Source organism: Melospiza melodia, chromosome 1 (assembly GCF_035770615.1).
Source record: "Melospiza melodia melodia isolate bMelMel2 chromosome 1, bMelMel2.pri, whole genome shotgun sequence".
NCBI lineage: Eukaryota > Metazoa > Chordata > Aves > Passeriformes > Passerellidae > Melospiza > Melospiza melodia.
This window is the reverse complement of record NC_086194.1, coordinates 137,233,449-137,256,570: the sequence shown is the minus strand read 5'-3', so window position 1 is coordinate 137,256,570 and position 23,122 is coordinate 137,233,449. Positions and strand designations below refer to the sequence as shown.

At 40.3% G+C, this 23,122-nt stretch overlaps 2 protein-coding genes across 9 annotated transcripts in view; one reads left to right on the top strand and one right to left on the bottom strand.

Moving 5' to 3' along the window:
* The window catches only part of ASPH (aspartate beta-hydroxylase), a 112,145-nt gene extending 94,465 nt beyond the window's left edge, over nt 1–17,680 (top strand). For all 8 annotated transcript variants that reach the window (XM_063169311.1, XM_063169326.1, XM_063169293.1 and 5 more), the window contains 4 exons: nt 1,443–1,578; nt 2,418–2,509; nt 7,146–7,279; nt 13,465–17,680. In XM_063169311.1, coding sequence (XP_063025381.1) covers nt 1,443–1,578; nt 2,418–2,509; nt 7,146–7,279; nt 13,465–13,615 — 513 coding nt within the window. In that variant the 3' untranslated portion in view covers nt 13,616–17,680. The remainder of the gene's footprint in view (nt 1–1,442; nt 1,579–2,417; nt 2,510–7,145; nt 7,280–13,464) is intronic.
* The window catches only part of CLVS1 (clavesin 1), a 94,555-nt gene continuing 87,915 nt past the window's right edge, over nt 16,483–23,122 (bottom strand). The window contains exon 6 of the mRNA XM_063169361.1: nt 16,483–18,938. Within this exon, the coding sequence (XP_063025431.1) occupies nt 18,851–18,938 (88 nt within the window). The 3' untranslated portion in view covers nt 16,483–18,850. The remainder of the gene's footprint in view (nt 18,939–23,122) is intronic.

Genomic DNA, 23,122 nt, shown 5'->3' with positions numbered 1-23,122 from the left:
AAAAGTCAGTTTTCCAAAGATATTGAAACAAGTCTTTGCAATTTTACTTAATGCTAGCTGTTAAATGAGTGTTATAGAAACCATCAATGAGGGAGAATAATGTGAATACACTAGGAAAAATAAGCATTCTTCCCCATTTTTTGATAAGTGAGAGAAAAAACCAATTTGTTATGATAGAGATTACTGTAATAACAGAAGTGAAATCCATATTTTCATACATTTTAGCCTAGCTAAAATGGCTCTAGTGGGAGAAAGTAGCTGTATTATAGACGTGTTCTAGGCAAAGTTTGCTTTGTTGAGCCTTTTATGATATAGCAATACAAACCAATTTTGTCAGAGCAACTTTTCCTTTAAGTAAAAAGACCTCAAGTGGAAAATGCAACTGTTTATTTTACATGAGGATGGCTAATAAACATATGAAGTTTTAAGACTAAAAGGGGGCACTTATATCAGCTAGCTATATCACCTTCTATTCATCATATAAGGAGGTAGTGTGGGAACATACCATAGGTTATTTCAGTGTGAAATGGATTGAAAATGTCTTACAGAAATGCATTGTTCAAGAGCACAGAGGAATAATGAAAACTATTCACCCAAAATAAGGTTTAGTGAGAAAAGTAAGCTGCTGGGAAATTGAAGTTACTTTTATCCAGACCCATTGTTATACTGTGGGTTTTCCACTTATAGTGCTATAACATTAAAATTACTTATTATTGGTAGAATAAAAGGTTTTCTAAGCTATCTGATTTCTCCAAATATAATGTCCTAAGGCAGAAGAGAACAGAAATTTTAATTCTGCTATTTTGTGGGTTTGTATGTATGAAGTATCAGGCAGCTCACACATTCTCAATCATTGTGTCCATAAATGATCACCTGGCATTTCAAGTTGTATGTGACTTTTGCAACAGCATCAACACATGCAAGTGAATCTCAGCACAAGCCATTTTGAAAGTTTCAGTCATAAACTTCAACTCAAGTGGTCTGTTTTAATTTGGCCTCTTCGGCCTGTAATGTTGCGCCAACACCTGGAGTTCCAGGTTATGTAAGTGGTTTTCCAGTTGCAGGAATGATTCCAGGTCACATGCACATCATTTAGGAAGATCAATACATTTAGCTTGCAATACAAAATGATTACTTAAAGAGCCCTTAGGCTCATCAAAAAGCAAGTCAAAGTGAGGCCTGGTCTGCAAAGAGGCTGGCTATTGTTGAAATCTTACAATCCCAATGTAATTGAATCTGAAGATTTGAAAATGAAAGTTATTTTTCCTGCCTTAACGTGTCAAAAGGGAACAGAATTTAAAGCAACTTGATAATAACGGCAAATGCTTTCTTTTATTGCTTTTAAATATATTAAAAAAGCTAATAATGGCAGGAAAAACTAAAAATTATACTAAAGCCAAACACAGTAATTTCTCAGTGCAGTAACATGTCTCTCACAACAGTCCTTAGAGAAAAACTGGAAGCTCATTCGGGATGAGGGTCTTGCTGTGATGGATAAAAAACGAAGCCTCTTCCTGCCTGAAGATGAGAACCTACGGGAGAAAGGAGACTGGAGCCAGTTTACCTTATGGCAACAAGGTAAAGCAGTCTGTACTTCTTGTCTTTCCTCAATTTCATGATCTCAGATTCACATAGTTTAGTAAGGACTATCAATACAGCTTTTTCTAAAACTGTTTTTGTAATCAGTATACGGAGGAAGGGAATTGATAAAACAGTGTTTGGGATCCCTGTGACAATGAGCAGGAGTTCTTCACTCTAAACCATGTTGTCTCCAAATACCTCTAAGGGTCCCTTGAGTATGGTAACTGTTCAATGAGTGCACTCCTCTTGTGGCATAGTACAGGGTAAGCCTGAGGGAAGATGGGGACCTGGGAGAAGGCACATCCTCAGTTCTGGGTTGCCAGCTAGGGGAGCTCTGTCATTCAGAAATGGTGTGAGCAAAAGAATATGGCTTTAATGAGCCTGCTGCCCTGCCCCTGCGCTGTGCACTGGGAAGCTCAACTCTTGGAAAGACCTTAAATTCTTATAAAACTCCACATATGAAAGAGTACTTTAAAATAAAATATTAAAGGCAAATTTATATCAAAATATAATCTGGTGTTGAAATTTTATGATACTGGGGGCATTTTAAATCTTTTTTTTCCTATGCATCCACATTAGTGATTATACATTTAAAATAACACTTTTTAAATGGAAGAAAGCCTGCTGTTCACAAATAATGTAAAAGTAAAATGTGTAGGCTGCTATGATATTAGAACATGGAGGTACTTAGGTTGCACGGTCCTAAAATGAGAACAGTAATATTTACCTGTCTCTCAGTGTCAGGTCTTTGGCAGCTTTGTTGCTCTTCTGCAAAGCAGAAAATGGAAAGGTTCATTCATTGCTCTTACCAATGCTCTATCCATTATTTTCACTAGGAAGAAAAAATGAGAATGCTTGTAAAAGTGTTCCGAAAACCTGTGCTTTATTGGAAAGATTCCCAGAAGCTACTGGCTGCAGAAGAGGGCAGGTACCTGGCAAACTTCTTCATTTTTGCAAATTCATAATGCTGGGAGCAGGTGGTTTTGGAGAATAGAGGGACATGTATAGAGGAATGCACAATTTTGATATATTTAATGATGCCTCAAGCATACGATAAACTTAACAATAAAAATATGCCCCTATTTAACTGTCAGCAAATACCAGGTGAAATATGTTAGCTGAAGCCTTTCTGTGGACTTCTTAGTTGAGCCATTTTACCTTTTGTTTCCTGGGAGCTCATGGTAGGTAAGTAGTTATTTGCCATGGGTCAACCAATAAGTAAAGCCTTACTAAACCTCAGCCTGAAGTGACCTGATCTGACCCATAGCCTAACCTCCGTCGAGCAGGAGGCTGGATGAGGTCCTTTCTAACCTGAGCTTTATTTTCTGATCTGAACCTAACTTCACATGACTAATTTAGTGAGCCAGATTCTCACTGTGATAAACTTCACCTGTCCACCCCAGCCTGGCTGCATTAGACAGAGGAAGAATCACCTTGTGGAAGCCAAATAGTGCTGCCACATGCTTCTTTCCTGAAGATGAAGGAAAGAAATTGTACATCCATGAGTGTGGGTGCCAACAACATTTGTTTCACGTGCCTACAATGACTATTCAGCTATCAGTAAACCTCACTTAATCATGCAGTAGAACTGTATAGGTCAATGCACATGCATTGGTTGTGTAGGACATAAGTTTTCGTTTTTTTCCAAGTTATTATATTTTGTCTACAATAACTATGTGAGAATATACTTCACGTGGTGAAATAAGGATGCAAAAGTTGAAAAACCCAGTGCTAATTTAGCCCTGTTTCAGACCCTTGAGTGCATGTATTCATCTTTTTGGCCAGTCCCTTGCTTTTGATGTGCAGAACTGCACTGGGTGGTTACTGCTGTGGGAATGAACAAAGCTGTTGTTCCATGAATTGGTTGCAAAGCCAGGTTATAGTGAATATAACTGATTAGAAGTCATCACACTCAATGTGGCTACAATAAAACTGCTCTCAGTCACATCCAGAGCCAAAGTGGATCCCTCCCTGAGAGCAGATTCTCTTGGAGAGCTACTGTTTTGTTCATAATTTCTTGGTGCTCTGTAGTTATCACCACAATATGGTTTGCAGAAATGTTGCTTATTTAAACCTGTAACTGTAGTCACATATTTTGAACATATAAATGTAAAATAATCTGAAAAATTGTGCTCTTGAAGTCCAAAGTTTTACATCCACTATTATGAGATGCCTAGGGCAATTTTAGTTTTATGCTAGCCATGACTGAGATGTTACTGCTAAAATAAACTTAAAATGCCTGCTGATCCCTAGTCACATACAGAAGCACCACTAAGCTATGGGAGCAAACACTATCAGGAAATAAAGAATTCTGTGGTGAATAGACTATTTGGATGCTTTGGTCACCTCATGTAGTGACAAAGATAAATGAAATCTAAAATAATCAACTACCTGCTCAGTGCTGCTGAGACACTGTATAGAACAATAGGAGGTGATCAAAATTGTAACATTCTTCTTAAAAATAACAGTAAACTAAAAGTATCACAGCTAGTTTTAATTCTGGACATTTCTTACATTGCAGCCATAGTAGAACTCATTGGTAGTTTAGAACAATTTACCTCTATCACTTGAGCACAGCAGGCAGATATAATTCACAGACATACCCAGACTGATCTGCATGGGCAGATCATGTACATGACAGCAATCAATGTTCAGTGCTGGCATATTGGCATTACAGAATTGTTTAGCTCAGATATTAGTAAGCGTCCTGCATCACCACTTGTTTGCATTGTGTCAGGGTCTAACACATCACAGTGTAGCAGAGTTGTGCGGGAGGATCTGTGTTCAGCACAGCCACTGGAGCTCATCACTTGCTGTCATAAGAAACTGCCAGTAAGCTGAAACCTCAGCTTAGAGACACAAAAAAAGCTCAGACAAGAGGCACACGCTGTCTTCTGCTGGTTCTGTTAACAGTTGAAGAGCATGCAACACCTTAATCTGTAACATTTATCAAAACTCTGTTCCAGCCAAATGTGCAGATTTCTCAGTTGAAAAGGTACTTCTCATTCCTGTCATGCATTATTCATGCTTCCTGTAGCCTGAGTTGTTGTAGAATTAATCAGAAAGGTCGAGGTGAGAAGGGAAATGTGGAGATTACCCTTGCTTAAAGTACGATGAATTAGAGCAGGTTGCTGTGTCCAGCCATGTTTTGAATGCCTCTGAGTATAGAGACTCTACAGCCTCTCTGGGCAACCTGTTCCTGTTTTCAGTAAAAAAAAAGTGTTTCCTTATGCTTAAATGGCATTTGCTGTGTTTCAATCTGTGTCCATTGCCTCTTTGCCTTTCCCTGGATGCCTTTGAGAAGAGCCTGCCTCTGCCTTCTTCACTCCTCTCATCAGGTATTTAAATGCATTGATAAGATCCTTCCTTGAACCTTATGTTCTCCAGGCTGAGCAGTCCCAACTACCTCAGCTTCCCCTTGTATGTTAGCTCCTCCCATCCCTTAATCCCCTTTTACCCTTCGCCTGCTCCAGTCTCTCTCACAGTAGGTTGCACAGAACTGGGTCCAACATTTAAGACCTCTCATGAACTCTTAGGGGAAGGATAACCTCCTTCAGTGGGCTGCCAGAGCTCTCCATAATGCAGCCCTGGAAGCTGTTGGTGACTTTGCTGCAATGCTGGCTCCTGCTTAATTTGGGCACTGTGAGGACCCTTTGAGGGCCCCCCTGTGAGGACCCCAAAGTCTCTTTCTAGAAAGTTGCTTTCCAGACACTTGTCCATCAGCCTGTATTGGTGCATGCCTCCCTAGGGCAGAATTTTATGCTGCCTTTTGTCAAATACTTTAAGATGAGGTGTTTCCTCCTTTCTCCATCCTGCCAAGGTCCTTATGAAAGGCGGGAAAGAAAAAAAAAAAAAGTAGTGTATTGGCCATTCCTATTCAATTTTCTATCATCTGCAAACTTGCTGAGGGGGATGCATTCTGTCCTATCTTCTGAGTCACTGTGAAGCTCTTAAACAGTGCTGGACCCAGTACTGAGCCTGGGATGCACCTCTGATGAGTGTCCTTCAGCTAGACTTTGTGCCTCTGATCATAACTCGTTGAGCCTGGCTTAAATGCCAGCTTTCAATCCTCTTCACTGGGGACTTATCTAGATTCTATTTCCTCACCCTGTTGATTAGGATGTTTATGGCAGACTTAACGTTGAGATAAACAATATCCACCAAGCTAGAAACCTCACCACAGAAAGCTGGTAAAGTACAGAATCCCCTTCATAAACCCATACTGGCTACACCCAGGTATTCTTTTCCTTCATGTGTTTGAAAATTGTTTCCATGATTTCTTGCTCCATCACCTTTCCAAGGGTTGAGGTGAGGCTGACTAGACAGTACATCCTCAGACCATCCTACTTGTCCTTCTTGAAGATAGCAACATTTCCTTTCTACCAGGGGACGTCTGCTGGTGGCAGTGACCTTTCAAAGACTGCCTGGATTATGTATGGATTCACATCATCCATTTCCCTCAGGCCTCATGGATGGATCCCATCAGGACCCACGAACCAGGTTGTTGGGTTTGTTTAAATGTTCCCTAACCTGATCCACAGAAGATCACTCATCAGTGCTCCAGTCTATTTCACTGGTCTCAGGTGCCTGGCGCTCCTGAAAGTCAGACCAGCAAAGATTGAGGCAAAGAAGACGTGTAGTGCCTCAGCCTTTTCCATGTCCTTTGTCATCAGATATTCTGTCATGTTTAGTAGGTGGGCATGTTTTTCCTAGATTTCCTTTTATTGCTGAGATATTTGTAGGAATCTCTCCTGTTACCCTTCAGTTCTATCTCCAGATTCAGCACCAGGAGAGCTTTGACTTTCCCAACCTCATCCCTGCCCATGCAGAGAGTATCTCTACAGTCTGCTGAGTGGCCTGACCCTGCTTCCACCTCCTGTTTGCTTCCTTTTCGTGTTTCTTTTTTTTTCTGGTTGCCTTGCTTCCTGCACATAGGAATTATTGAGTTTGGACAAGGTGCTACTTAAAAATCAACCATCTCTCCTAGACCCCTCTTCTCTCATGGGATTTTTCCCAGCAGATCCCTGAGCAAGACCAAATCTGCTCTCCTGAAGCTGTGCATAGTAATTCTGTTTTTTTACTTTCTCCATCCACTCATGATCTTGAGCTCCACTTTCTCATGATTGCTACAGCCGAGGCTGACAGTGACCTCCACAGACATGTCATCTGAGAGGGGCTGGCCAGTCTGATGAACACAGATTTGTGTCTCCTATTGTCCATCCTTTTAAATCTTGCCATAGGAAAGACAAGATTTAATATCTTCTGACTGTAGGCAGAAGATATTTTCAGCCTGAAGTATGAATACTGGTTACTTTAAGTAAAATTAAAACAGTGTACTTTCACTCACAAATATGCCCCTGGTTTCACACACACACACCACAAGACATATGTTTTGTAGTATTAAATGCCTTTAGGATGACATAGAATTGCTGCTGAAACTCAAACAAAAGATGGCATTATACTTTTCACCCATCACCAAGGATGAGACTAAATGAAGTCCTGACTCCCTGCAGCATAGTTGTGAAGTAGAATGTGTTAAAAAATGTGCCTTTCTCTTCTTGCAGATCAAATATTCTATCATGCACCCAGGGACTCATGTCTGGCCCCACACAGGGCCCACCAATTGTCGGCTGAGGATGCATTTGGGCTTGGTGATTCCTAAGGAAGGATGCAGAATACGCTGTGCCCAGGAGAACAGGTATGGCTCCAGTATTGGGGTTCTTTTTAATGTTTTGGGAGGAAGGGAGTTGCTTGCTTACTTGCTTGTTTTTGGGTTTTTTTCCCCACTTTCCTCCAGGCTGAATGAAGAAGGGATGGGATCACATGTAGTTAAAAAAAGAAAAAAAAGGGGTTGTTTTGATGACCAGGATGTGTAATATATTTCATTAAACAGCAGTTTGCACTCTGATTCATGGTACAAACTTATAAATATCAGTTCTGAAACAGTGCCAGGAGAACCTTTTGAGACAAACCTGCTCTTCTCTGCTATGGCATGGAAATAACAGTGGGTTTGGTCTATGGGGTCTCTGTTTACTTTTACAATGACAGCCTAATGTTGCTGCCAACAAAGCTCCTGTATTTATTTTGACTTTGGAGAGATGTAGAATTTGTTTCTGCTTTGGCAGAAGCTGACTAAGTTATACCTACCTTTTCACTGCTGTGCCAAAATACCATGGTACTTCCAGAAGAAGCCTTCTTTTCAGCTTGTATTATTTGTTATAATTCATTTGAAATATTCCACTTGAAGTTGATCTCAGGATGAAGACATCTATGAAGTTTTAGGCCCAATGAATTACTCAGGTGGCAATTTTATTTTAAAGTGTGCTTTAAGGGAAGTTTCTTACCCATGAGGGAAAAATTGTACTGAATTTCAAGTCAGTTTTATCTGTGTTTGCTCAGTCCAAATGAAATTAAATGCAATAGCTTATACATTTACAATCAGGGCATATACTCCCCTTAGAAAGATGGGAAAATGCTAAGTTTTTTGTATTATATTATTAAGCACAGAAAGAAAAATGTGTGTTAACTATATTGCTTATTGCTTGCAGGCTAAATTTACTGGACTTAAGAGAAGTATTAATATCTGTACATATATTTTGATTAATATATTAATTAATTTAATAGTTTAATATCTGTACATATATTTTGAAATATTCTGCAGCTTCTGAGGGCAGCAAGTGCTAATTTTGAATTCTTTTCAATGTAATAATATAATTAATGGTAGAAATAGAATTAATTTGATATTGAGAAAGGAAATGCTACTCCTGTCTGCATGACTGCAATACATAGCAAAGGAGGGTTTTTTTTAATAACATTTGAAAACAACCACCACCGGAAATCTTTGGAATTTTTGAGGCTAGAAGTATCCAGCTGTTAATAACAGAAAGTGTTGTTGCTATACTCTCCTGCCAACATGTAGCTTATAATCAGTGTTACAACCTACACTGCCTACATCTAGAAAGTGACAGACTTTTTTTTTCCAGCATTCCAAGCCAATATCCAAAACAAGTTGGGTAGAGGGAGAGGTAGCTAATTGCCCTAGAGGACTGATACAGAAGCATGGAGTCTTTTCACTTTAAGACATTATTGTGAGTTCAGATTGGTGGTGACTGCATGGCATTACCATTGCGTGGCTGTTTAGTAGCTAGTGAGAACAAAATAGTGGTTTTGCTCTGCTGCCAAGAGAGCAGGTGTCCACAGCTCACCACCTGTTATAGGGCTGGAACCCTTCTTTGTCTTAACCTGGACAGAAGGGATAATCCTGTGGAGAATGAACTTAACAACCTCCTTGGTAGCAACACTCCCTCAAAGTCAAGAGCAGAAAAATGCCTGTTGCTGCAGACAGAACATAGAGCATGTCAGTGTCCAGATTCCAGAACCTGGGTCAGTCTTATGCATCAGACATATTCATTTCACACACAAAGCACTTAAGAGCTGACTCCAACTTCTGCTGAAATGTGTTAAGATCAGTTGCTTACAGCAAGAGCTGTACACTCAGAAACAAGGGCGAGATTTTCCCTGGAAGCACTCACAGTGTGTCTGCTGCTGGCAGTGAAAGGGCTTTTACATATCCTTCCCCTCTGGCAGAGGGGGTGTGTGAACTACTGGCAGAGGGAATGGTGCCAGGAGGAAGACTTAGCCTGAGAAATTTCCCTTCCTTTCCCCGTGGTGCTTCAGAGCAGTGGTAAACTGGTGGTTTCCAATAGGAGAGCTGGCTGGGAGAGGAAGATTAGCATCATGGCTTTTCTGGCCTCCTGTGCTGCTGGTGTCTGCATGAGAGAGAGAACAGAAACAATGAGAATTTTGTGCTTGGTTACCTCTGTGCCAGCCTCTCGGGGGTCTCTGTGGTCATGATGACCCTGAGATGTGTTAGAGAGTCTCTTTTTCCCAGCCCAGCAGCCGAAGGAGTCAAGATTCTTCTGTTCTTGTTCTCAAGGTTATTTATTATTTTTTGTCTATAACATTCTTTCTCTGACCCTCCGAGGTCTGTCTGACAGGTCGGTTCATGGCACACTGACTGCCTTCAGAGGTGGTGTTATCTTTTATGCTAAAAACTACATGTACATTATTTACAATAAATTTCCAATAACTATCACCCCTGTTAGACAGTTTGTCTCTACCCTAAACCAATCCAAAAGTGCCACCGTCACAGCAGAAGATGAAGGCCAGGAAGTAGAAGGAGCAATGCAGGACATGCCCAGATTCCTCCATCTTGCCTCCTGAGCCCCCCATTCTAAAACCCCAAAATTCTACATTTCACCCTGTGATAAACTCACTAACATTCTATCCAAATTCTTGTGGCTTGTACATCTTCATACAAAGTTGGTAATTGTTTTTCCCAAGGGCTAAAATCAAAGGCACAGGTGTTTTTGAATCCATGCCAAGGTCTCCGAGCCCCCTGCCAGGGTCTCGAGTCCTCCAGGGCAGCCAGAGGAATTTCCTGGGTTCCAACACCACCCAGCATGGTTGTTTAGAGGGTTACAATGCAACTCATCATTTGATGGACAGGCAAATCAGCACTGTCTAGTGCTGTGTTTTACTCCATTTGCAGAAGAGCTTTTTGCAGCTGTTTGGAGTTGGTGTGTCTTGCAGTTGAGGGCCTCAAAGATGATCAGAGGGCTGAAGCACCTCTGCTATGAGGAAAGGCTGAGAGAGCTCCAGTTGTTTGTCTTTGAGAACAAAAGGGTCCAGAGTGACCTCATGATAGCCTTTAAGTTGAAGGGAGCTTTTAGGAAAGATTGGGACAGTTTGTGTCAGATAGGTAGCAACAGGACAAGAGGTAATGCTTTTAAACTAACAGAGGGTCAGTTTAGATTATATATAAGGGAGAAGTGTTTTATAGAGATGGTGGTGAGACACTGGAACAGGTCACCCACGGGAATTATAGATGTTCCATCCATAGAAACATTCAAGACAGGGCTGGACAGGGCTTTGAGCAGCCTGATGGAGTTGAAGATGTCACTGCTCATTGTAGGTTTTGCCTTTAAAGATTCTTTCAACCCAAACAGTTATGATTCTATGTTTCTTGTTCTGTATAGCATCGATGATTTTAGGTCACTTGGCCATTTTGAAGTCCCAGCTCTGTAAAGTGCAGGGCATAATGCATAAAAGTGGTAGGTAAATAATATCTAGTTATCATAATCCAGCATCTCTATCAAGGAAGGTAACCTTATCTTGAAATGAAAGTGAAGATAGAGCCGTTGTGCAGAAGCCAGTCTGAGATCTCACCTTTAACAGGTGACACTAGAGCTGATATGGAGAATTATCTGGAAACTACCCCAAAGTGGCTCAGCATCAGACTGGAACAATATGGTCCTTGTGTTACCACTGAGAAGTGTTTCTCACACCATCAGGCTTCTAGAAAATATTTATTTGCATGCTAATGGTGGGGTTTGTAGCCTTTTCAAAAGGGGCTAATAGTCCCGTCAGCTTTATGACTTTTTCTTTGTTGTGCAAAACAGCCGATCCCATTATGATGCAAATTATAGATCCTGGGTTTTAACCTCTGGAGCTACTTCATCTGGGTGCCTGGGTTTTTATTGTCCTTAACTCAGTTGCACTTTCAGGCTATTTAGAGCAGTTCTTTTCAGGCTTGATTTAATTAAAAAAAAAAAAAAAAGAAAAAAAAAAAAAGAAAAAAAACAGAAGCAAAAAAAAAGAAACTCAAAACCCCCCTAAACCAAGGGAAAACCCAGCTACTCCCCCAACAAGAAAAACAACACTAGATCTCAATTGCTCCAAACAAAGCAAAGCCAAATCCCCCAACCCTCCCCACCAAACACCCCTGGCGCCACCTCCCAAAAAAAACCTACTCAAACCCACCCAAAACCAACCCCCCCAAGAAAACTCCAAAAAATAAACCAACCCCAAAAAACCAAACTAATTATACAGTCCAAAGTCTGCTTGATTTTTTTTACCACATTATAGCATTGCAAGTGGTTTACTCCCATGAACTTTAATAAAACAAATGTAACTTTAGTGCAGCACCAGTAACTCAGGGTCTGTGTGACATACAACCTTTTCATTACCAGATAACTGATGTGGTAGCAAAAAACCCCACATGTTCATATCTAAAACCTGCAAAAGGCTGTTTATCTGGGCCTTTAAGGCATGTGCAAATCAGTGTGAAATTTTTTTACTATGTTATGCTCTCTGGTTTCTCTGCTCTTGTTTAAATTATGTTTAGCTGATTATTTCAATTGATCCTATTTCAATTTCTTTTCAGAACATTACAGCACAACCCCATAAATTTTGAGGCTTACTTTTTCCTTTTGCTGAATTATAAATATGGAGATGAATTGGAAGTATGAACCTAGTTTTCACCCTGTTTTTGAAAAAGAAAATTGTTTTCCCTGGAAATGAATACAGCTGAATGAGCTTAAGCAGTGCATTTCCATCGTTGATGGCAACACCTTTGTTTCTTGACCATTTTTACTGTTCATAGTGCTTACTTTCCTCTGAGAGCATCATCCTCTTGGATTGCTTCAGCTCCTGAGGGATCCTGTTAAAAAATTGAGCGTGTGTTCATGGTAGAGGGACTTTAGGAAGGAATGTTCCTTTGACCATTGTTACCTTGACTGGTATTCATGCAGTCTCACCTGGAGGTGTATAATCAGGTGTTCAACTTCTCTTCAAAATTATGAATCCAGGTCTCAGCAGGCTGGAGAAGCTGCCAGCTGAAATGTGATGAAGTTCAACAAATGCAAAAGCAAAGCCCTGCAGCTGAAAACAGATAAACACCTTGCAGCTGCAGTGGCTGGGTGATGACTGATGATGAAAACTTTGCAGAAAGGGCTTTGCAGAAAAGGGCTTAAGGACCCTAGGGGCCAAGTTGAACATGACTTATAATCTTCTTTTGTATTGATGACGTCTAGCTGTGTACTGGACTGAGTTAGTAAATTTGTAGGAAACACTTTGAGCAGTACAATTTTTTCCTTTCTCTTCTGCATTCAAGACACTGCCTCTGGAGTACAGTATCCAGTTTGGGAGGCTTTAGTACAAAAAAAGTCTTTGATAAACTAGAGGGACTCCAGTGGAGGATGGATAAGATGATTAGGAGGAGAAACTTGACAAACTGGTTTGGAGTCTGGAAACAATAGAGTAGCTATAGAGTAGCCTAGATACTTCTTAACTACTAATGGGTGACTGTGAGGAAGACAGAGCCAGACCCTTTTCAGAGAGCTGCAGTTGTAGAATGAGAGGCAATGAACACAAGTGACAGTGAAGGAACTTTTACCTAGGTAAAAGGGAGTTTTCACAAGAGGAGGGTAGAGTGGCCATGGTTGCAGATATCTCAGGCTCTTCACTAGTGGACTTTTTAATATTTCATCTAAACTCAGAGTTGGACCTGACTTTGCAGTGAGTCCTTCTATGAGCATAGGCTTGGACCACATGACCTTCCAAAGGCGTTCTTCTGATTTTTAGAAAAAGCAAATTGATTTAAAGTAATTTCTTTTTGAACCATGTCACCATGTTACTAGTCGTTCCCTCAGATTCCATCACTTATGCACATCACTGATGTATCTGATTAGAAATGAAGAAAAGTGGATTACCACACCAGTACTATACTCACTGAAGTAATTAAAAGTATAATAAATAACATACACCATAAATGTTTAAATGTGTTTGTGAGCATAACTGTGCAGAATGTGGGGGAAGGATCCCTCAATGATATAAAGGTCCATTAGACTAATCTTTCTGTAGTTTCTTTAAAGCTCCCATGCTCCAGTCTCTCTGGATTAGGCAGTGAAATCTTGACTATGCAATCTGTTCTGTTTAAATCTTTCTCATATGTCAAAGAGCATCTTCAGAGCAGATCTGTAGCTTACCTGCTCCATGGCCCTTCAAGTACTACACTAAAGTATGTTCTTTTTTGTTTTGCAGATACTGGGAAGAAGGGAAAGTTCTTATTTTTGATGACTCCTTTGAACACGAAGTATGGCAGGATGCTGAAAGTTACCGCCTGATATTCATCGTGGATGTGTGGCACCCTGAGTTAACAGCCCAACAGAGACGTACCCTTCCTGCTATTTAGGGGTTTCTCCTGATGTGTGGAGCAGAGGAGTATTAACTCCTTTGGAGTATGAAAATGGGATTAATTTATGCAGCATACAAAGTATACAAGCATTTTAAGGGTAAGAAAAGATAAGGATGACATTCAACAATCAGAGTGGACTTGGTTTAAAAGCAGAAAGAAGCCATGTTTTGTTTCATACTGATACAGCACTGATGTGTATTGTTTTTCTGGCTGCAAGTCTGAAAACACAAGTTTTATCAGTCAAAAAGCAACAGGTCTGGATTTTCAAGCTGAGGAATGTGCAGATGTTTTTGCCATGCCTGTATTTTCTATACAAAACCAGTCGGTCAGTCAGTCACCTGCTTGACTATGTTTAAGCACCTGATTTATGATTTTACATCTAGGGAATACTTCTTGGCCTTCTGTCTGGGAAGCAACATGTAAGATATTTGCAAACATATGCACACAACTGACTTTGAAAATCAGTATGCAGGTGTAATGTTAGCTGCTTTAGGCATAGAACATGTCCCTATGTTATCACTGTAGATAATGTGAATGGATTATATGTGTTTTGTACTTTTTCTACCTGAGTAACTGTATTTTTCTAGCTTAATTATGAACAAATCTTCTGTAATTAACCACTATTTTTTAAAAAGGTGATATATATACAAATGTGTCTCTAGCTATCAGCAGAAGGAAAACACTATATATGAACAAATTTAATTTTTGCCAAGTGTGGCCTTCTTTTGCCTTCCTGGAAATGTAGACAGAAACTTGCATAATAGCTGCCTAGTGAAGCTTTGTTCTTCTAAAACAGAATAGTTCTCTTAGTTAGCAGGTGACCTGCAGTTTGATAATGTGATTTTGGAAAATGCTGAGCAAATCTGACATTTTGAAGTACTTGACCATTCTTAGGATTATATGATGAGCTGCTGTTTCTCCTATCATTACAAAAGCTTCTGGTGTGATATCCTTCACCCACCAAGGGTCTGGGGCCCCTCCTCCCAGGGGTTCCTCCATGACTGCCCTTGGGTGATCATTCAGCAGGAAAAAAAATGTATGAAGAATTTCTTGTGCTTTGGGCAGAGGGACAAGGTCCAGCTTGGCTTCCTGCCGGAATGCAGAGCAGACAAAGACCTTCAAGTTATTATCTTGTATTAACTTCCACTGCCAGCATCCTACAGAGTGCTAGAGTGATCTTCTAATTGACCTCAAGGCGTTTTCCTTGTCTTGAAATGAATGACATAATGCTGAAGTAGTCTGATCCTGGTACTGTTTACAGTGTACTCTGTGTTTGCCATACAGAATTTATTATAGATAAGAAGGCCTATTTTCAAGAAAGAAAACTAGTTAGATGTTTAAGCAGATGGCAGATCTTTTAGGTCTCTACTGTTTAATGGGAGCTGGAGTGTGCAGGACCCACCACTTTTAACTTCTAAGAACACTAACAGGAGAGAGAGAGCAGAGCTTGCACTGCTGATGTTTGTGGCTGGCTGTTATCTCCTCAGCCACAGTGCCAGCTGGGCGTGGACAGGGGTGCTAGGATGCTCTGGGCATCATTTCTGAGGGTTGTGAGTGACAAACACTAAGCAAGAAGGCACTGAGATGACTTATGCTCTGCAGCTTTGACTTTCTGGTCCAAAAGACATGGAACAGTTTTTGTTTGTGTAGTATTCAGTGGTTTATTACTGCAGAGTCTACATCATGGCATTGGAGTATCGTGACCTGAATGTCACATTTGCTGAAGCAAACTGCAGATAAGAGCTTTGCATTCCCATAAAGTGAATGCTTTTCTGATTCTTGTATTTTACTAGGTCATTAAATCTTCTAATGCCATATAACACATGGTGACTGCACCATAAATTAGTGTGAACAGTTTCTGGAAGTGTGCACTTTAATTTCCTTTTTTGAATATTAAACTGATAAACCTTGTCTATTCAAGAGTCACTTTTAGACAGCAAAGATAATTAGGTTTTAACGTGTTGTCCATATCAAAAATAATGAAATTATACACAATGTACCAGAAAGTAACAGTTCTCAGTAAATAATAATGAAAAACTGTTAAGATTTATAAGTTTCACATAATAGAAAAATGCTTTTGGAGATCATTTGGAGAATCATGCAAAACTGGAAATAAGGTACTTTTTGTGGGGGATAAAAGAGTAAAAATATTTTTTAATATCCCATTAGCTGTCAAGTCAGAGCCTATATTTTATATCTTTTTGAAGTGATCAAGCAGTACAAATTATAAGATAATTCTCTAAAATAATGACTGTGTGTAAAAAGAAAAAGATCAAGAACTTCTTAAACAAAATTGATGATTTAGGAATATTTTTATTAATGTTGCATTGTAGTTTCTGTAGCTCAAAGTAAATGCTAAAGGAGTGGTAAAAGCTTTGGAGCTTTTTTTATGAAAATCCATGCCGTCCTTCAGATTGCTTCATTGTTCCTTTTTTAGGCTCATACTTTATCTTGTCCAATTGCAATTGGCAAATAGATAAAATTGGCAAATAGATAAAAGTAATGTCCCCAAGATGTGTGTGTGCCAGAGCAGCACTGTTTATTAGATTGTGTAGTGATACATTAGCCATTTAAAAATCTTAAGTGCCTCAAATAAGACAAGGTGTTCCTGCAACACTGAAGGGAATCTATTCTATGCCCACCTGTCAGGGAGCAGAGAGTGGATAATTTTGTTAGGTACAGTTACTGGATTAGCTCTGTATGTGGGGAGAATATATAGAGCACAAATTCTGCAGTGAATTACTGGCATATTGTTTTAGGTGTTCCTGTTTGCCAAGTGATATTCTGTCTTGGAAAGGCTTTTCAACATTGGAAATGCCAAGGGAGGGAGTGAAGTGTTTTTTTTCAATGGAAATTCATTGCAATTTGCTTTTTTTTTTTTTTTTTTTTTTGTGTTAGATTTATTTACAGAAGGAAATGGCAGACAAGGGCAATGTAGTTTGTAACACAGTATGTACTCATCACCATGCTCCTCCCTGCCTGTTGTTACCTTGCTTGCACAGAATCTGTGTAAGAGTCTACAGTTAAATGCAGGCTTCAAACAGTTATATACAAGGCATATGTATTTATTCATATCACAGTTAAAGAAAGTAAATCATTTATCCTTTGTGAGGTTTGATCCTCAAGGACTAGATTTCAGTGGTATTTGCACTTCTTGGGCAGGACAAGACCCACTTTAATGAACAGTGATTGTAACAGATCATCACAAAGATTCAATGGCAGTGGGGGTAAGTGTATTAACAGAGAAAAATTGTAAACCAAAGTAATTCTTCCTCAATGCTGCAGTATAATAGCAAATGTCTGTCTTTTTTTGTCTCTTTTGGTTTTTGCTTTCTGCGTTAAGCACGTTCTCTTTGACTAATCCAAATGCCTTTTAGTCTCTGTGAGCCCAGGGAAGGGGAAGGAGCTGCTACCAGGCCTTGACATCCTTGTTTCCTGTAATAGGTGGTGATGATGTCGGGTGGGGGGGGAATGGAAGAAACCCCAAAGATAAATGGGCTCAGTCATCTTATTTTTATAATGTTCCTGCAAGCTTCTGCTTCTTTTTCTCACTCCTGTGTTGCCTTGCTGGGACCATCCACAGCCTTAAAAGCTGGCTCTCTGTCATGGAGGCCAGGCTTTGTGTCAATGACATGTTGCTGCAGTAAGAGATTAGTCTGAGTGAGGTTATTCTGTACAAAAACTAGGGGGTAAATCCCAGGTGTGTTGATAGAATCTGGCTGGATGTCCTTTCTGCCCTGTGCAGCCATAAAATGTTGTTGTAGATAAAGGCAGTATTTTGTTAGTCCATCTGTTAGAGCTGGCCATGTCCACTTGAACTGTATCATCACTACAGCCTAACACTTGAGAATTCAGTGGATGTTCCAGTGCACATTAAAAACCCTTGTGCCCATTATCATCTCATTTTCTGTGTATGGTTTACACTGCTACCTTTGATATATTGTTGCCAACTGCTTGTTCTAGTGAATTGTCAATGTATGGCAATTTGATTGAAGATTTAAAGTGTGTACAGTGATTGTAACTGTTTTAAAAAATAAAGTCACTGCACATGCAATTTTATAATGATTGTTCTTTTATTTCTTTAATCTGGTTTCCATTTCAATGAAGGGATGGTACTCTTTGCAGCTAGAGCAAACAGAGATAAAACAAGCTGATCTTTGGCATTTCAGTTCTTCTATTCTTCAACATTTCCTTCTAGCAGAAACTTGTACTGGATAATTAATTCTAAGTTTTCCTTTTTCATTTTAACCATGGCCTGTATCTGCAATCAGCATACCTTTCTGGCTACACTTTTCCCTGACTGCAGGAGGGAAGGGGGTAAATGGTTCTGCAGAGCTTTCATTTGCTGTTGTGACCCAAAGGAAACAATCTGATTGAATCATTAATCACTGCTGAATTTGTCCAGTGTGTCTCCCTGGAACCACCCCCTTCACACGTGCACACACATGCACACGCACATGTCTTATAGGCTCCTAAGTTGCCTGTGGAAATTTGAATCATCATTAAAATCAAGTAATTGCATTTCAAATTGTGTGTGTCTGCTGCTCACACAGCTCATTCCACTTAGCTGGCCGTTTTAGAAGGGCTTCAAAAGTTGAGAACAATTTTTGCTGGATACTGAAATGTGACCCCATATAAGCTGCATGGATGAGGCAGTCACAACGTGTCATGTTGAATGGCTTTATGCTGGCACTGGGGTTCTTTATTAAATGCAAAATCCTTCTGTAAAACTCAGGTACTCTATAGATGCTGATGATTCTGCCCTCTAACCCAGATCACACTTGCTGATTACAGCGTAAAGTTTAAATTTGAGATGCTTTTCTTTAAAACTCTCACAACCTTCACTTCTATAAAATGAACATCCCTGATGGAGTCTTCAGAAACACTATGAACACACCCTGGTTTCTTTAAGCAGAGAATGCAGTCCCACCATTTCCAATATTTTAATGTCACAAGTCAAAGAAAAAAAAAAAACAAAAAAAACAGAAATCCAATTCTTTGTGTATGGACAGACTGCTGTGTCAGTAGAAGTTTCTCAGTTCTTGTTCAGCACCAGCCCTGGGGACAGATGGCTGGTGACAGTTGTTACTGGTCAGGAAACGCGAAGGACTTGTCATCGAGCGGAACGCGTGTGTGCGTGCGTGTGTCTGAGTGTGGTGTGCTCTGTGGGGTTCTGCCATGGTGGGGTCTGCTCATGGATCTCCCTGGGGCTCCTGAGGGGCTCCTGAGGGCTCAATCCAGAGCCAGCAGTGGCTGGGTATTCTCACTCTCCCCCTGGTCTTCGTGTTTCAGCGTGCCGGCTTCCACCACGGACTGGGACCTGTGTGCAGAAAAACACACATGATAGCAGTGACTGCTGCAGATGCACTCACCTCCCTGGGGTCCCCGTGCTCCTTTTTATGATCTTTGCTTTAGTCCATTCTCATCTTTGTGGCTTTTTGCATGAGGAATTCGGAAAACACTCCTTTAAATACAAGCAGGGAAGGGAGTCGTTGAAGATCTCAAATTCTTTCAAAATATTTAGTGCTTACCTACTATCCCTAGTGCTGACCGTGCTCAGCAGCCTAAAGAGCTTCCAGGGCAGAGCTTCCATGAGCTACCCAAGACCAATAAAGAAGACAGGGTTAATATGATGATGAGGGAACTTCTGGTGTGCCCAGTCCTGCAGTTTATTTCCCTGCCTACACCCTTGAAGTGTAACTTTCTTTAAAATTAATTTCTATCTTCAAGATGGGAAGCATAGTTTATACTTTGTTATTAATGGATTAAAAAATTCCAACACAGGAAAAATGAGTAAGCATTAGATAAAGAGGAGCATCATGATTTCTTGTGGTAACAAAACTGAATGGGATCAAAATTGTGGGAAAATTCAAGACTATTTAATTTTCTGAGGTCTGTCTGCTGTGATGTTTGCTTGCTGAGCTATGGAAGGAGGATCTGAATAATTTATTGTTACAGAGATTTGTTATCCTCCATTTTCTCTGTTTTGGGGTAGGAGTTGCCTCCCAATTTGGAGGAGACAATGAGCTTCAGAGCAAGATCTCTGAGTGAATCTGGTACTTTTAGAAAGGGAACTTTTTCATAAGTGAGGATAGAGTCATCCAGACCAGGCATTCACATAGTGCATAGTATTGTTATAGAAAGCCAGTTTTCTCATGGTTAGCTTTTAGAATTAGGAGTAGCTGTCATTCCATACATGATGCATTTGTAGTTCCCAATTGTTCATTTATGCTTTAGCTATTTTGTGAGATTAGATGTCACCTCTCTTTTGATAAGAATCCTTAATAAATTACATCCTTTGCTACTGCAAGACTGAATATCATGACTGTGAATTACTTGTATGATAATTATTCCTATTCTTATGCCTGGAGCTTTCATTAAAGCATAATAAAAAATTTTCATTTAAAAAAAATCTCCAAAGAAAGATAACAAAAACTGGATGCTCAATGGGAAGACTTTATGCCATAATTTTCAAAGAAATTATGTTTGCCCAAATGTTTTCACTGCATATTTTTTACAGATATGTGACATGAATAGTGATTTATGGTTGCATTTTAATATAGACAAGCAACTGATTTGGGAGAGTATGCTAAATGGCAATTTACATATTTCTAGTATGAGGCAACAAAAAATAATCATGTGGCTTTCAAACTGTTATGGAATGGATTGAAGTTGCAACATCACCAGGTTTTTATTTTCTTTTTGACTACCAGATTAAATTATTATTAAATAGTACCTGATTAATACTCATCACCAGTGTATTGTTTCTGTCTGACCCACTGCCTTCAATGGATATAAAAAGTTGTGTGTCCTTTGCAGCATTTCCCAGCTGCAAGGTGAAAGTTTCTGCTCTAAGTCAACTGTGAAAAATCTGAAAATTTTTCTTTTTGTGATCACAGCTGATCATCTCCACTTTCATCTTATTACACACAAAATTTCTTGCATTCTGTAACAGCAAGATACAGGTTTCTCCACCATAATGGTACTTGGATGCCCACCACCTTGGGAGCAACATAATCCTAAATTCTGTGTTCAGGTGCTATGCTGTTTCTTTTTACACAGAAACAAAAATCCAGAGCATTGAGTAAATGTGTTGTAACCCACCTGACCTCCAAAGCCCAAAAGCCAAATAATTCAAATGCTATGCCCAGACCTTCTGAATAATGTGGAGAGGGATCCAACTGAGATTTTTGTATCTACTAAGCTCTGCAGCAACAATTTCTTTTTTGTTTCTGCTAAAAGCTGCTTAGATTGCTATCCTAAAATTCTGATATCTATCCGTAGGGCACAGTCATGGTTTGAACAATCGCTGCTATTTTCTAAGACGCAAAAAAGGATTTGTGTTTGGATTTCCATTTTCCAAATACATCAGGGGTTTCTTTGCTGAAAAGTGTTTCCAGTTTTTTTTTTAACTTATTTTTTTATGTAGAAAAATAAAAAAATCAGTCAATTCCAAAAAAGATTCCAAAATAATTTTGTTCACATTCTTCTTACTATGGTAAGTATTAAAAATGTAGATTGTCGGGTTTTGACGATATGAATCAATGCAACTCACAATCTAATGTAATAACTTACCATGAGATATATATTTCACTGTCCTAAAACATCCTGAATTCATTCTATAGCTTTACTTTATTTAATGATAGAGAAAAGATGATTTGCAGTGTTCTCAGCCACTGCTGCAGAAAGCATTTTCAGCTGACCAGTAAATGTAGAATCACAGATTGTGCTGAGTTGGAAGGGACCCACAAGGATCATCGAATCCAACTTTTGGCCCTGGAGAGGACCATCCCCAAGAGTCACACCCTGTGCCTGAGAGCATTGTCCAAATGCCTTTTGAATCCTGTCAGGCTGGTGCTGTGACCACTTCCCTGGGGAGCCTGTTCCAGTGCCCAATCATACTCTGGGTGAAAAATCTTCTTCTGATATCCAAAATAACATGACTCAGCTTCATGCCCTTTCCTGAGGTTATGTGGCTGGTTAGGAGAATGAAGATATCACTACCTTCCCTTCCACTTCCCGCCATAAGGATGCTACAGACCACAATGAGGTCTCCCCATCTCCTCCAGGCTGGAAAGTGGTTGGTCACTTGGTTAAGTGACCTCAGCTGGTCCTCGTGTGGCTTCCTGTCCTGTCCCTTCACCATCCTCATTCCTCCTTTGAACACTCATTAATAGCTTAATAGCTTTATATTGTGGTACCCAAAACTGCCCCCAGATGAGGCTGCCCCAGCTCAGAGCAGAGCAGGACAATCTCCTCCCTCACCTGGCTGTGATGCTGTGCCTGATGCACCCCAGGACACACTTGGCCCTCCTGGCTGCCAGGGCACTGCTGATTCATGTTCAGCTTGCCATCAACCAGGAGCCCAGGTCCCTTTCCACAGCATTTGTCTCCAAGCTCGTGTTCCCCACACTGCTCACACAACCAGGGTTACCCCATCCCAGGTGCAGAATCCTTGTTAAATTCCATATGGTTGGTGATTGCCCATCTCTCTAATTTGTCAACGTCTCTCTGCAGGGCCACCTTGCCTTCAAGGCAGTCAGCAGCTCCTCCCATTGATCGTTTTAAGTATTCCTTCCAGTCCTGCATCCACCTCATTAAAGAAGCTGTTGAAGAGCACAGGGCTGAGGATGGAGCCCTGCAGAACCCCACTAGCGACAGATTGCCAGCCTGATGTCACCCCATTCACTGTAACTCTTGGTGCCTGACCCCTGAGCCAGTTCCTCACCCATCACATGGTGTGTTTATCCCCCTGAGTATCGGATATTTTGTCAAGAAGGACACTGTAATAGACAGCATCAAAAGCTTTGCTGAATTCCAAAAAGATCTCATTAACTGACTTTCCTAGATCAGCTAGGTGGGTTACTCTGTAGTAGAAGGAAATCTGGTTTGACACACAAGATTTTCTCCTTATCACCATGTTGAATGTGACCAATGACTGCATTATCCTCCGGGTAGTTTTCAGTACTGCCAGAATATTTTTTCTGTGATTCTGCTGGGCACTGAAGGGAGACTAACAGGCCTGAAATTTCCTCCTTCTTGCCCTCCTTGAAAACTGGGACATTTGCCAGCTTTTGGTCAGCTGAGACTTCTCCAGATCACCAAGACCACTCAAAAATGATCTAGAGAGTCATTGCAGTGACATCAGATAACTCTTTGAGGATTTTCAGATGAATCCCATCAGCCCCCATGGATTAGCAGGGATCCAGCTGGAGCAGCAGATCCTGCACAAGTTCAAGGTCAGCTGGGAGTTGATCATTCTCACAGTCATGGTCCTTCAGCTCTGGGCAATGAGATTCTCTGTATTTTTTGGCCCTAGAAATTAATATAAGAAAAATACTGTTTGGAAGAAGCAACCTTTCTGTTGGTTTCATCTGATTTTTGTGTATCTAGCACACATGTTTAGTTCAAGGAAAGCAGTCACACTCTAGGTATGTGCAAGTTTACACACTATTCAGGGGAGTAATGTATACTGGCTCTAGCACTAAGCCTAGGACTAATAGC